Raw genomic sequence first — 15,577 nt, forward strand, 5'->3', positions numbered from 1 at the left:
CCAGACGTCTCAGTAGTTGTTTAAAGCACATGTGTCACATTGGTAATTGTTAAAGACCAGTATCCACACGTGATGGGTTCTAACATTACATGAAATAGGAAACCTTGAAAGTTTAAACTCCGTGGGAGACTTTGGAACGCTAGGTGGCAGCAGACTAACCAGGTAAATTGTTACGTAGTTCTGAGCACGCGCACCTTACCAAGAACAATGGAGTTTACCTTGTAAGTCTGTTGCAACCAAGCGTCCCGAATTTTACCCATTGGTCATTTGAGTCATGAACAAATTGATTGTTTACACTCTAAACATTGAGTTTTGGTCTCGCGAGCTCAAATCAAAATGTTTTACTAAATTCTCCAAAAACTATAGGCCTATTGCACTTCGAAAAAAAAATATTTCAAAGGGAGTTTCCCCAACATGCACCTTGTACACATGTACATTGTGTTCAAAACTGTGAACAATATTTGTTTTCTCACTCCTACAAACCTTAAATTGCTTTGTGTAACTGTCTTGACTTGTTTCGACAATAATGAACTAACAATAATAGCTAATTAAGGCAGGTATAGTCACAGCTGTGGAGAAACTTCTTTGTTTGCTTTTTTAATTCTCGAGTATCTTGGCACTCCTGATAACCTGATTAATTGATGGGACTTCATTTTGGTTATCATGGCATATTGACATAAGCCACACTAACTTTATCAGTATGCATCCAGTGTTCCAAAGTTAAATCGTCCATCACACTTTGTCTCCTGTAAAACTCTTTCAATGCCACTTTAATATGGATCCGTCCGATATTAAAAGTTCACATTTTTTTAATCTTGAAACTTTCGCAAATTGTGTTTCTAAAAACTGTCTGATCAAAACTTGGCCTATATTAACTTTTGTTTTATATACCAATCTGGTTGTCAACATGGATTTTAGTTTTGTTTATTGCTATTATTGCTTTATTTTCATCATATCGTAGCACCGTGCACTTTCCCTTCTGGGACGGGGTCGGATCCATACGGACCGGGACTCGAACCCACACTCTGCTGATAAAACACCATCACTTTCACAAACTTCACCAGAGACTGGCGTAATAACGAGGTGATCGTGAACTCAAGCTCGAGTGGGCGTTAAAAAAGTAGTTCCGGGAACATAAAACTTATTATAAGTAGCGGCCACGGCATAGCTTCATTGAAGAACTACAGGCGCCGTCGCGTTGGATATCGGTAAGCTGTACTGTTTTAGTTAGTCACAGAATGCTTTTTATTATTATTAATTTATTACCAGCAAAACTTATTATTCGCTCTCAAGTAATTGGGGCTTGTCATTGGATATAATTAAACCAGGTTTTAGTGTTTTTATTTGAAATTTAATAGCCCGTGGCTAAACAGAGAGTTTCATTTGCATTCTTCCCTTTTCCGAACTTCATAAAAGGTGGGCCTAACCGACTGCTGCAAAATAACACAGAAAAATAGCAGAGTACTTCCTAGTATTTTTTTAAAGGAACACGTTGCCTTGGATCGGACGAGTTGGTCTATATAAAGCGTTTGAAACCGTTTGTTATGAAATGCATATGGGTAGAAAGATGGTGTAAAAGTAGAATGTAATGGTCCACACAAGTATCACTCAAAATTGCAGTTTTCCTTTTACGTCGCGAACTAACACGGTCGGCCATTTATGGGAGTCAAAAACTTGACTCCCATAAATGGCCGACCGTGTAAATCGACGAGGTAAAAAGAAACCACGCAATTTCGAGGCATGTTTGTGTGGATCATTGTATTCTACTTTTACAACATCTTTCTATCCATATGCATTTTATAACAAACGGTTACAGAACGCTTTTCAAAGACCAACTCGACCAATCCAAGGCAACGTGTTCCTTTAAGCATGGGTTTTTTTCCCCATGGTAAAGTTCTTCCCGACCCGTAGTATACTCTAAACTTGTATATGTTTGCGTATTTTCTTAGTTTGGTGTGCGTTTGCATTTCGGTTTGTTTTGTTCGATTGTTGTTTGCACACTATTGGTAATTACTAAAAATAATTATTAGCATAAAACCTTTCTTGGTAACGAGATAATGGGGAGAGGTTGATGGTATAAAACAGTGTGAGAAACGGCTCCTTCTGAATTAAATTTTCGAGAAAGAAGTAACTTTCCACAAATTTTATTTCAAGAATTAGATTTTGAGGTCCCGAAATCAAGCATCTGAACGCACACAACTTCGTGTGACTAAGGTTTTTTTTTTATTATCTCGCAACTTTGAAGACCGACTGAGCTCAAATTTTCACAGGTTGGTTATTTTATGCATATGTTGAGATACGCCAAGTGTGAAGACTGGTCTTTGACAATTACCAATAGTGTCCAGTGTATTTAATGATGTTGATAGGCCTATAGCTGCAGTTCAGTTGGTATGCCTGTGATGACTATCGTGTATGAACTCTGGGCCTATTTATTTATCCCCACTCTCCGTACTGTTTTGGATTTATATAATTTGTTGATTTCAATTATTTTCTCCTATTATGAGCTTACATTTATTCCTGTTTTTTCCCCTTCTTTTGAACAACTTAAATTTGTTGGTTGCCCCTTGAGAAATAACCTTTGGCTTAAATTGACCTCGCCGTGACTACATGGAGTGAATAGTACCCTAACCCGAGAATTTCCCGTGCGTTAAAAAGGTCTAACAATTTAGGCCTATTTTATATTTAAAAATATACACAAATTGGAAGGCGGGTCTCCAATTATTATACAATATACAAATCAATTTGCCTCAAAAGTAACACCGAAGAGGCGGTAGAAAGTTTATACAGTTCAACTAAATAATATTCTAATCCAAATTTCCCGGACGCCTAGTTAATACAGGCTTAAATCGCAATGCCCAATGGTATGCTTCCTAAAATTCCAACCAGTTCTTTTTAAAAGCAAATGTGAGGTTAAAAACCACAGACTAAAACTTCTCAAAATCAAGAGATAAACCTAAAAACTTAGGATGCACCAAAGAGTATCTTCATTTTCCAAGAAATTCTGGTCCCTTCAGCGGGCCCGGACTTCACGCGACGAACACTCAAAAACCGCAACTTTTTTGACTTGTGGACAGGTTTCTTTGGCATTATAAGACAACAGAAGTGTGGAGAAAAGCACAAACTGTTTAAACTAATGTTATCAACCGATACTCTAATTAGCCTCAGAAGGACAGCATCATCATATTTATACTTATCGCAGGCCCATTTTGCTGACTCCGGTCTTAATCTGAAATCCAGGTCAAACGAACTTTAAGCTTGCATTGTTATCAGATTCGCCCATTTACCAAAACCCTGGATTCGTATTTCACAATTAAAAAGGAAAGTTTATTGACATACGTAATTTGATACGAAATATCACATTGATACTAATTAATTGTTAACACAGCTCCACTTACAGCCTTTCTGTGTATAGCCTTTATCTATTTGGTTACGACTTCTGAAATTCTATATGAGATGTATTTGCATTTATTTGTTTTCAGATCTTTACGAAGCACTTTGTAATATTTACTTTGCAGAACTGTAGTTTATCAACCAGCCACGAACCAGACTGTCACGATGCCACGATTTGTTGCAGTCTTGCTGCTGGCGGCGCTGGTCAGCGTCCAGGCAGACGTGTTCTTCCATAACCCCAGAGGTTCCAACAACAGGTTAAACGGAAACCTTACCAATCGTAAAAGCAACAACAGAATGTTCGACTCGCAGGTATATAATAACTACAAAAATAACAATACAAACTATGATTATTGTGTAAGTAAGTTAAATTAGAAACAACAATCAAACGAACTCCCTATAAATACGCCCACTTCTCTCTTACCTCTCCAGTCTCCTGACGATGACTAGAGCAAGCTAGTCAAAACGTTGAGACAATTTCAAGAACTGACTCCGCGGTAGTACATTTAATCCTTCAAGCTAAAGTAGTCCCAGCCTATTTCTATACCATCCGTCCAGGTAATAGTTAATAAGCAGGAAAGTTCTTTTCAGAACTGAGAAGTCTACCGAACATCCGAACAATCTACTCCGCAGTAGTAGAATAAAGAAAGACAGTTCTCTAAAGAACAAACTCTACCTTGTAAGTAGATACACACATGGTGTTACCACAAACCAAATAATATAAATTGATACCTCACCATCCAATGCCTCAAATGATATACACAACAAAACGATTACGATTGTAGTTGATATTTCGAAGTTTGTTTTAAGTCAGTAAATGCTCTCTATTCTTTAATGTATTTAAAGTCACCTGGAAATAAAAAAAAGATATTTCTTTCAAACATAAGAGTATATGCTTACGAACAATAAAAAACATTTTTTAGTATTTGTTTTTCACGATTTATATGTTTAAAAAAATATATAAAGTTGTTTGGGGGCTGACTCCGCCCACCCCTTCTGTGACGTCAATCGAGGCAGACTTTGCCTGCAATGCGTATAGTAAACACACGTGCAAAGTACATGAACGTCCAAGTCGTGAGTTGGTACGTTTCAAAAAGTGTTTTTCTGCATTCACGAACAGCGCCCTCTCGGGTCGGGTCTACTCTTAAATTTGTAAATAACATAAGAACTAATTTTACCATGCAATACTGTCCGCTCCGGACACTTTTGCATATGCAATCGTGTGCGGGGCTATGCTAAATCCGTCCGGCGGACATGTACATGTATGTGCGCGCTAAAGCGAGCGTGCTGGCTCTGAACCTGATGCAGCATGAATATTCCCGTATTTTATGATTGCAGCGAATACCCAACGGCCGAACATTTCCATTTCATTCATGACATGCACTTAGCTTGTAAAAAAAATTGGCGAACGTATTCCGTCGACCAAGGGCGTTGAATTTACTGCAAGGACGGTTTTGCACTGGGCGGACACAACTGCATATGCAAATGTGTCCGGGCGGACACAATTGCATTATGCGGCAGCGTCCGGGGGACACGATTGCATATGCAAAACCGTCCGGCGGACGTTATGAAAGCATAAGGGGGGAATTCAAAAGGTCGCCGACAAAAACGTTACTTTTTTGTAAATTATTCTAATAATGGTATCATTATTTTTTTTTACACTTTTGTGTTAGAATAATAACAAAGGCGGCTACAATGCGGGAGATGCCAAGTCTACGCCCGCCGCCAAAGAGGAAGGTCAATACCGAATGGTAAGCATAGAAAACAATAGGGTTTTTCCCGAAAGAGACACCAATATGGTACAGCAATCATCTATTAAGTGTAATAATATTGCGCTCATATCCAGCATCCAGTGACACTCAAGGTGCTTCAACATTCAATGTTTAACTCCAAGGATGTGAGACTATTTGTTTGAATTAAAGGCAGTGGACACTATTGGTAATTACTAAAAAAAAAATATGAGCATAAAATCTTACTTGGTATCAAGTAATGGGGAGAGGTTGATGTATAAAACACTCTGAGAAACGGCTCCCTCTGAAGTAACGTAGTTTCCAGAAAGGAGTAATTTTCCACGAATTTGATTTTGAGACCTCAGATTTAGAATTTGAGGTCCCGAAATCAAGCATATGAAAGCACACAACTTCGTATGACAAGGGTATTTTTTCTTTCATATTTATCTCGCAACTTCGACGACCAATTGAGCTCGAATTTTCACAGTTTTGTTGTTTTGTGCATAACTTGAGATACACTAAAGTGAGAAGACTGGTCTTTGACAATTACCAATAGTGTCCATTGTCTTTAAGGTGATTTGCCACACTCTCAAAACTCAACCTGAGACAATCTTACCACCCCCATCCTCAAATCTGACTCTAATATCATTCACTCTATATTCATCGTCAGAAATACTTTGCAAGTGGTTCAAGCGGCAAGAGTCACATGACTGTCGAATGGACCAATCAGCACGGCTGCGGGGGAAACGCTAATGTCAACTGTAACGTTGTACTGCAGTATATGTGCCAGCCAGACTCAGTTACTGCTACAGGTACGGACAAATTGAGATTGTTCAAACTGCACGGAGTCGGGGTTTATGTAGTCTGGTGCGAGCATGGTATAGGTCCCTCCTTTATGATGCTAACACCAAAGTGTTTCATTGAACGACACAGGGGCACCATGTGGTTTTCACATAAAGCTACAATTTGATTTATCGATTTGTTAAAAACAGGGCCCAATTTGATAGAGCTGCTAAGCACAACAATTTGCTTAGCGTGAAATTTCTTCCTTGATAACAACAGGGTTGCCAACCAAATTTCCATTTGTTGCATATCGCTTGTTACTGGTATTCAGCTGCTGTTTGCTTATCCTGAAACTCGGAGCTCGTGGAAGTGTGGTTGGTAATCCTGTTTTTATCAAGGCAAAAATGTCAAGCTAAGCAAACGTTTGTGCTAAGTAGTTCTTTAAAATTGGGTCCTGTAGTGGGTGTGCATGAAGCCTGGCGAAGTTCTTAATCTGATTAATTTGGAGAGATCGAAGTATTATGCTAAAGGACCTATGTCAGTGGTCTTTTTACAAAACGGACAGTTGTGCGGCACTCTAATAATGTTTTGAATGTCACTCTTGATCTTGCTTAACAAAGAGAGGTACATGGTTTGGCCTACATAATGTGCAATGGGTCATCTTAATCGTGATTGTAGCCCATTACTAAATATAACCTAAACATTGTCCCCAAATCTAGCCAAAAACGTGCTCATAAATATAGCCAATACTTGATGTCCCTTATAGTGCAGCCTAAAACTTGTTCCTAATTCTACAGCGGGCCTGAATGTTGTCTCGAAATGCAGCCCTATTAAAGTTATGGTGCTGTATTGATGTCTTGTGTTACTTTTAAAGTCCTCTAATTCGAATTTGTAGGGGAGTATAAGCGATAGTGGGAGGGAAATTGGGTTTAAAGGCTAGAAGGAAGAGTTTTAAGACTCAGCCAAACTTAATTTTCGTATATTTTACCATATAGGTAATGCTGACACTTTTCGCAATGGATTCGAACCCGCCAAACAGGCGTATGGAAAGCACACCGATTTGAACGAGAAGAAGTCTCGAGCAGATAGACGTAAATTCAACTCAGTCAAGCCGGAACGTGGCGTGCATGAGAAATGGGATTGGTATGACAAGTGCTTTGCCCGGGAACGTAACGCTGGTAAGCAATTTAGATCCCAATACACCAATTCAGGCGTGCTGTGTTGAGCACTGTGCACCATTGCTGAGGTGTACATGTGCCTAGTTTTGTGCACACATACATGAGGAAATTAAGTTTCTTTTCACTCATAATGGACACAAGATGTTTTCCTCAACGACTATCACATTTTCCTTATTAGGACATCATGACATACTAATGAAGATCGCTGACTATACAATTTTGAAAATACATCTTGAAAACGGTGCTTGTCTCAGGTGAATTAGGGGGAAAAGACGCGAAAACTGCATAAAATAGTCACTAAAATGAGATTTTGTCAGAATTTCAGTATTTTCCTTTGTGCTTCATTTAAAAAAAATAGCAAGAATGTAGTAAATCGTCATATCATGCAGCCATGTCAGAGAAATCGCCAAGATTGTCGAAAAAGACATTAAATTTCCATAAAAAGAGAAAAGAAACATGATTTCCTTATGTCTCTGTGCACAAAACTAGACACATGTTACCTCAGCAATGGCCGCGGTGCTCAACACTTGCGCGCCCGGTGCGCGCCTGAATTGATGTATACAGAATACTGAATTTTTTGGTTCACAAAAATATATATGGGATCTTCACAGTCTTACTTTTTAAATTGTGCCTTAAAGGCAGTGGACACTGTTGGTAATTACTCAAAATAATGATTAGCTTAAAACATTACTTGGTAACGAGTAATGGGGAGAGGTTGATAGTATAAAACATTGTGAGAAACGGCTCCCTCTGAAGTAACGTAGTTTTCGAGAAAGAAGTAATTTTACACGAATTTGACTTCGAGACATCAGAATAGTAGATTTTGATGCAGAATAGTAGATTTTGATGTCTCGAAATCAAGCATCTGAAAGCACACAACTTCGTGTAACAAGGTTGTTTTTTCTTTCATTATTATCTCGCAACTTCAACGACCAGTTAAGCTCAAATTTTCACAGGTTTGTTATATTATGTTATGCGTACTGTGGAGAAACACCAAGTGGGAAGACTGGTCTTTGACAATTACCAAGTGTTTTTGACGGTTAACTATACGCAACAAATGGTCAACAAATAAGCTTTGTATTTAAAACTATCAAAGCTTGAGATGAGTCCGACCCAAGCAAGTTTGAGTCGAGTCCAATTAAAGGTTGGCAATACCCTTTATATCGCACTAAAACGTTGGTGTGTGGGGTAGGGGTAGTTCCGGACATCAGCATTTATGTACCCCACAAGGAACTTTTTTCTGTGACAATGGGCAAATCTGCAGAACTGACAAATCTAATCCGTTTGGATTTGTTGGTGTAAGTGGTTGAGAAGGGTATAGGAGGGGCGTATCTGGAGAGCGGGCATTGGATACATTGTACGTAAAACGCACCAGTGATGCTGCCTAACACTGTGTTAGGTGTTAATTAGGTCAATATAATTTAATTGGGCGAACGAATAATTATATACATAGATATTTACACAGCTGCAGCAACCATGGTACCAGCACAACACCAAGTGATAAAATGGGAAATAAGTTTTACCAATCAGAAACTGTCGATGCATTTTATAGAATAATGTTTATTGTTCCAACACTAATCAATTTGATGTTCTCATTCTAGAACTGGAGGCTATTGTTGGATGAAAAACAATTTTTCTGTAAACAATGCGTTACGTATCCAACTGGTGCAATTTATCTGACAATTATAAGCACAAAGTTCATGTTGTTCGCTTCGCCATTCTTATTCCAGGTTTGTTCACCGCTGATCAACAACTTAAAGCCGACAATGGACTTGGATACAGCTCCTCAATCTACACCCGCCAGAATAAAAATGGCGGTAGAAGTGGCTATGAGTGTCCAGAGGAGAGGGACTATTACCCTTATTGGCACCCCTCCCCCTGGAAAGATATTGCCGTCTTAGTCGATGATAAAAACTTGTGTGGGTTAGTATTTGCCAAATTCAGCTGACGTCATCACACGATAATGATGTTTGCGCCGTTTTAGGAGTCAGTTTCTATACGTGTCTTATTATGCAATGCGCATTGTAGGCGAAGCGCGTTTAGTTAAAACGCGCACCAAAGATGCGCACCAAAGATCTCAGCTCTTGGACAAAACAACAGCTGCTTATGAAAAAAGTGCATAATGGGGTTAATTAAAATAAAAAAGTCTTGTTCATTTTTAAATTCATTTATCTTAAATTTTCAAATCGATAACCTGTTGATATTTTTTCCATTATCTATTCAGTTTGTTGCTGGATGGTTTTATTTAATAACCGTATTAATAATCGTAGACACGTAAAAGTCCATCACTAATAATCTGTTGTAGATAAGATACCCTAGATAATGGTGAAGGCAATACACTTTGGTTGGACATTGACCAAATATCGGGTCCCGAACATAAAACGCACCAGAACTACTCAAAAATGCCAGGCGTGTTATTTTGGTTATCTGCAGTTTTAAGGGCCGCTAAACAACAGCAAACTAAAACAAAATTGTGTGCATCTTAGAAACAAGAAGATGCATGGAGAATGATTAAGCTAAAAGTTGAAGGCCTGAACCTCAAGGGTTAAACCAGATAAGATTTTAAAATGTAAAACTCATGTATGCTACTAACCTAATCCTGAAGTTCAGGAAAAGATCATTGAAGTACGGCGTCACGCACAGCGCCCTCATTGAAGTCAATGGAAGACCTATCGTTGGGGGAGGTTTTGCTGCACGTTACCAAGAACAAAAGCGTGAACGTGAAGGTCAGAAAATGGTGCTATTTCTAAGTGACGTCACCACTTTTGGCTTAACATGCTCACGTATGACGTCTTCATCTTCACGTAGGCCTACATAGCTGACGTGAGAAAATGGTAACTTCACGTATACTTAAAACGTAATTGTTTTAGCAACAACATTTTCTGACGTTCAGGATTCAGCTAAACCTCCCTATTGGCTAAGAGTTCTTCGTGGCGCCCGTTTCCATTGTTAATAATTAGAAAACATCTTCATAATTATATCGTGGCAGATATTATCAGTCGGAGAGCTATAATGTGCAGCAGAAATACGAGTGTGTGGAGCAGTACCCAGACGGCTCCGGTAGGAAACACTGGTCACGATGGAACAATGAGCAAGACTGTACCAGCAATGGCGGTCAATGGCTGGCTTTTACTAACTACCTGGAGAAAGCTATACGTACGTACACAAACTCATTGTCAGCACTAATTATTTTCGACCAACACGTGTAGGTCCCAAAGACGTATGAACACGTCGTATGACGTCATCCCCCTTAATTTTATGTAAGCAACAAATTACAACTATTCAGAGAAATACCAACTCATACACAATGCAAACTTTTACAAATATAATTTAAAAGTAATTTAGCCGACTGTGCGAAGAGAGTTGTGTGTGTTTTAATACAAACTACATTTTGTTCTGAGCTACATTCGTAGCCGGCATTTTGCCACTCATAAATGCATTGTAACATTCTGGTAAAACGGTTCTGTTGACTTGATACTGCCTTCTCGCTCCCTAATCAGAATTCACCAGCCAGGCCGAGTGTCAAGCAAATAGTTCCAATGGAATTCAGTACGTATGGGGTCGACCAGAAGGAGAAGAGGATGAACAGTGTCTGGTGGCCCTAGATGCTCCTGATTGTCTGGTATCTCCAACGACCCGTGTTAATCACCTTGGCAACACACCTGATGGTGAAGCCAGTCGCTACGAGTGGACCTTGCCATATTTCCCCTCCGGTGAAACGCAGCGATGTGTCATGCGAATCAGGTATAGTGTAGACTTGAGTCAAGCCTAGATATAGGTATGTGTCATGCGAATCAGGTATAGTGTAGACTTGAGTCCAGTCTAGGTATAGTGTAGACTTGAGTCAAGTCTGGGTATAGGGGTGTCATGCGAACCAGGTGTAGACTTGGTTCAAGTCTAGCTATAGTGTGGAGTCTGCACTGGATATCAACAGAATATATCATGAGTTTAGATCAAACTGAGAACTACACAACATTTGGGTTCTAACAAATGTTTCATCACCTTCCTGGAAGATATGATTCGATAAATTAAAAATAGAGCCCACTGCAAATGTTGAAATACACATGTTTGTTTTGTTACAGATATAACATCACTACTGGAGACTACAATCCACAGACGACTGATTCTAATTCTAATGGTGATGCGTAAGTATAACTTTCTAAATAAGCCAAAGTATGTATTCTTCAATGTCATCATATAAATGAACATGGTATTATGGCATAAGCCAAGCCTACAGTCCGCTCAGAGGCACATGTGAGCACAGAATGCAAAAACACAATGAATGATTTTTGGCAGACAGAGTATTGCGCTGTTTAAGATTGAAGAAGTAGAGGAAATACATGTTTTCAACGGATTTAACCAAATGTACTTTAAAACGAGTCAGGGGTTATTTCCCCCTCATTGGACAACTTCCAACCAACGAAATAATTCCTTATTCGTCGTGTTTTTCTGCTCCTGCTTTGTTCAGATCTCCTGTCAAAAATGACCCCGATGTTGACATCGTGGCCGGTGTCCAACTCTCTCTTGCTGTCAACACAGCTCAGTATGGTCGCACTTTCCAGGATCGTTCCCATGCGATGCTGATGATGCCACGACCTGCTGGTAAAATAACCTGTTTCTTAAAATTATCAACTTTTTTGGGGCGGTAGGGGAACACACACTATAATCTGATTCTGCCAGCTATCTGCATTATACAGCACATGTTGCTATTCAATTTATACTCTGAGGTTTGATTCATTACAGGATTGGAATCGTCCACCATCTACAACCTGAACGTCCGAGGGAAACGCGGCAACCTGCAGCAGACAATCCCAGCAGTAGAATATGACTTCATCCCCAATAATCTAGAGATCAATGATGGTGATCTAGTACACGTACAGTGGACAGGTGAACCAAAAGCTTACTTTTGGGTGCAGCTTTTACAATGACCCCTCTCAGTACAAGAGCAGTTACCCAATATAGAACTTATCAGTGTTTCAACTATCATGTACAAGGTAGACACACTCTGTACAAACCTATGGGGATGTCAAATTTCCAATATCGATGCACAAGGTAGACATCCACTACAAAACCTACGGGAGTGTCCAATATCCATCAATTCACTGCACAAACCTACGGGAATGTTTTATATCCAATATCGATGTACAAGGTTGACATTCACTGTACAAACCTACGGGAATGTCCAACATCCAATATCGATGTACAAGGTAGACGTTCACTGTACAAACCTACGGGATGTCCAACATTCAATATCGATGTATTGACATAATGTACAAATCTAAGGGAATGTTCATACCAATATCGATGTGCAAGGTTGACATTCACTGTACAAACCTACGGGAATGTCCAACATCCAATATCGATGTAAAAGGTAGACATTCACTGTACAAACCTACGGGAATGTCCAACATCCAATATCGATGTACAATGTAGACATTCACTGTACAAACCTACGGGAATGTCCAACATCCAATATCGATGTACCAGGTAGACATTCACTGCACAAACCTACGGGAATGTCCAACATCCAATATCGATGTATTGACATAATGTACAAATCTAAGGGAATGTTCATTACCAATATCGATGTGCAAGGTTGACATTCACTGTACAAACCTACGGGAATATCCAATATCCAATATCGATGTACAAGGTTGACATTCACTTTACAAACCTATGGAAATGTTCAATAACCAATATCGATGTACAAGGTAGACATTCACTTTACAAACCTATGGAAATGTTCAATAACCAATATCGATGTACAAGGTTGACATTCACTTTACAAACCTATGGAAATGTTCAATAACCAATATCGATGTACAAGGTTGACATTCACTTTACAAACCTATGGAAATGTTCAATAACCAATATCGATGTACAAGGTAGACATTCACTTTACAAACCTATGGAAATGTTCAATAACCAATATCGATGTACAAGGTAGACATTCACTGTACACACCTATAGGAACGTCCAATATCCAATATCAACTTTTTTACTGTCATCATTGGTTTGTGTTCATAGGATCTAATACTCACAATAACAACAACGCGGGTAATGCTGGAGAAGGAAGAGCCGGTAAGTTAAATCTTTGACTCAATTCGGAACTGAATTCCTTTCTTGGTATCGATTTGTTTTGGTGAGGAACAATATGTAGTGGAAAAAAAACTAATTATTCTAAGCATTGGGTCTTCTTTTGCAAATATTGTTCCAATCATCAAACAACTATATATATTGTTTAATTACACTCTGGACTCAAGATTTAAACCAATGTAAACTTGATACATGTCTAGTCTCTTCTCCCAAATCAACAGGCAGCGATCGCAGCAATGTAGTTCAGTTGGAAGATAGACTCAAGAACTATCCACTGTCCTTTGAGGAAACTACGATGTGGACCAACGCACATGTGAAGTGGATCTACTTCCAAGACACTCCTAGTATCACTGCCAAGGACTTGGTGATCAACCTAGCTACATCAGGATACTACCAGTAAGTTTTAATGGAACACATACGATGCTGGTTGGCATTAACTTCTCTCATCACAGCGAACTCGTTCTCACTAGACGTTCTGAAAAATGTAGTCTTGGTGCAAGGCGATAAATGAGCTCGGTACGGAGGGATCGCGACTATAGTTGTGATAGTGTGAACAACAACGTCTTGCATCAAGACTATATTTTTCAGAACGTAGTGAGAACGAGTTCGGTATAAATTGGGTTTAAACAAGATCCCTCTACTTTGCATTTTGTTTAGAAAACGGTCATTGTGAAACTTTGCCCATTTCTGTTTAAGAACTCATAAGCGTCCGTGGTTAGACCTGAAGATGGGTGATTTCTAATGACTCAACTTTGGGGGCTTTTTGCTTTTTCCAGATGCGAGAAAACTGCAACCTGTGGCGATGAATCAATTGAAACAAAGGTGGCAGCGAACAAAGCTCTGAATAAAGATATGAATAACGCACCTGCCTCGTATGGGGGCGCCCTGATCCAGTTCCCTAGTGGTGAGTACTTCTATATGTGTACTCGCAACAACAACTTCACCAACCGGAGCCAGAAAGGTCGCCTGCTCGTCAAGCAACAGCAGTGAGTCTGTAATCCACGGATGGGACTCTTCAATCAGGGGCTCATTATTGAATGATAAATGTGATTATTCAGAGCTGTTATGAGTCGTAGCTTGTGGCTTTCATCACGTCTACTTAAGATATACATTAGTACCTTTACTAATTATAAGACAACAAAAACCATGATCTTAATTCCAAGTATTTTATGGAATTGCAATAAAATATTATGGGTTTCTTCATTATTGCGAATGTATCAGAAAGTTTGCCATTGGTTTGCAACACTGACATCAAACACAGCAGGAGTATTTGCAGAGTACTCGAGACAAGCACACACAAAGATCACAAAGATCTATGTTCTCTGTGGACATTTATTGTACTTGCGCACTAACTCAAGCCTGTAAGAGACATCATGCTCTGCGTTCCATTGTTATTATTATATTATTATTACATACACTCTTTGGTAATTCATTTTACTTGTGCCCTACTCAAACCTAAGAGACCATTGTTAATGTGCACTTAAACGCTGTTCACAACATTGTGTTTAAACGTGTATGTTCACAAAGTGTTTCAAGTGCCTACTTTATGGGACCTCCTTTGTTCTTATGTCAGTTTCTAATGAAAAGCTTAAACACACATCAAACCCTGTAGTTAAAGATTCATTATAAGCAACATCAACAATTAATTTTATTTCCATGAGTCTATGCATTTTGCAATTTACCATTTGGCATGTGAGTGAATGCGAACAATAAAGTAAAAATTAAGTGATTTTTAATGCTTACATTAAGTGATTTTAAAAATCTTATTAGCTTTTCAAACAATACTTCATTAAAAAACACTGTATAAGTATTTGCTTTTACCTTTTTGCATCCCTCCCCCTTTACAAAAGACTAATTCGCATTAACAAGCTTTTCAGCTCGTTCCGTTTCATTAATTGTTTTTTCTTTCACATTATTCCATACAGACACCGATTTCCTTAGTCATTATTTCAATCTTCTACTTAGCTTTAACGTTTGAGTTCAATTGGCATTTTACCCGGAGGCCTATTCAGAGTTGTTGCTTTGCTCTAGAACTTTACGAAGCTTTAAAAGTGCACTCAGCGTGTTGAAAACACATTACACGTTATCCAATCGAGTCAGCACAAAGGTTTCTGTCAGGATTTCCCCTATGAGTAAAATATCGAGGTACATGTAAGGGCCATCATCTTAACCATACGAACGATTCAAGTCCATGCAATACCGATGATAACTTGCTTGCAAAAAAATAAAAATATATATAATTTTGTAATCAGTTGGTGCGAACCAAATTATTTAAGTTTGGGAGTACAGCAGCGATATATGCTATTAATTATTGTGAAGCAAACAATCAAAGTAGTATTAATTTTCGACTACATCTTTGTGCAACCCAGCAAAATAAGTTTTTAAATAAATAATTGTAGC

General features: G+C 38.8%; 1 protein-coding gene across 1 annotated transcript; it reads left to right on the plus strand.

Annotated features, from left to right (window-relative positions):
* The first annotated feature begins 1,059 nt into the window (after window positions 1-1,059).
* Window positions 1,060-15,574, plus strand: LOC139954109 (protein DD3-3-like). The gene is made up of 14 exons (XM_071953770.1): window positions 1,060-1,208; window positions 3,516-3,702; window positions 5,064-5,141; window positions 5,791-5,932; window positions 6,899-7,081; window positions 8,812-9,004; window positions 10,071-10,237; window positions 10,582-10,825; window positions 11,164-11,226; window positions 11,550-11,683; window positions 11,825-11,968; window positions 13,109-13,162; window positions 13,399-13,573; window positions 13,954-15,574. The coding sequence occupies exons 2-14, from the start codon at window positions 3,556-3,558 to the stop codon at window positions 14,165-14,167; spliced, it is 1,938 nt and encodes a 645-aa protein (XP_071809871.1). The 5' UTR covers window positions 1,060-1,208; window positions 3,516-3,555; the 3' UTR covers window positions 14,168-15,574.
* Window positions 15,575-15,577: the final 3 nt, after the last annotated feature.

The sequence above is a fragment of the Asterias amurensis genome, chromosome 2 (assembly GCF_032118995.1).
Source record: "Asterias amurensis chromosome 2, ASM3211899v1".
In the NCBI taxonomy this organism is placed as follows: Eukaryota; Metazoa; Echinodermata; class Asteroidea; order Forcipulatida; family Asteriidae; genus Asterias; species Asterias amurensis.

What these genes read in the sequence shown, in the direction of transcription:
- LOC139954109 (XM_071953770.1), top strand. Translation starts at nt 3,556, where the DNA reads ATGCCACGATTTGTTGCAGTCTTGCTGCTGGCGGCGCTGGTCAGCGTC. An exon ending in AGGAAGGTCAATACCGAATG is followed by an intron (nt 5,142 to 5,790) that starts GTAAGCATAGAA and finishes ATTCATCGTCAG; the next exon opens with AAATACTTTGCAAGTGGTTC. An exon ending in GATGATGCCACGACCTGCTG is followed by an intron (nt 11,684 to 11,824) that starts GTAAAATAACCT and finishes GATTCATTACAG; the next exon opens with GATTGGAATCGTCCACCATC.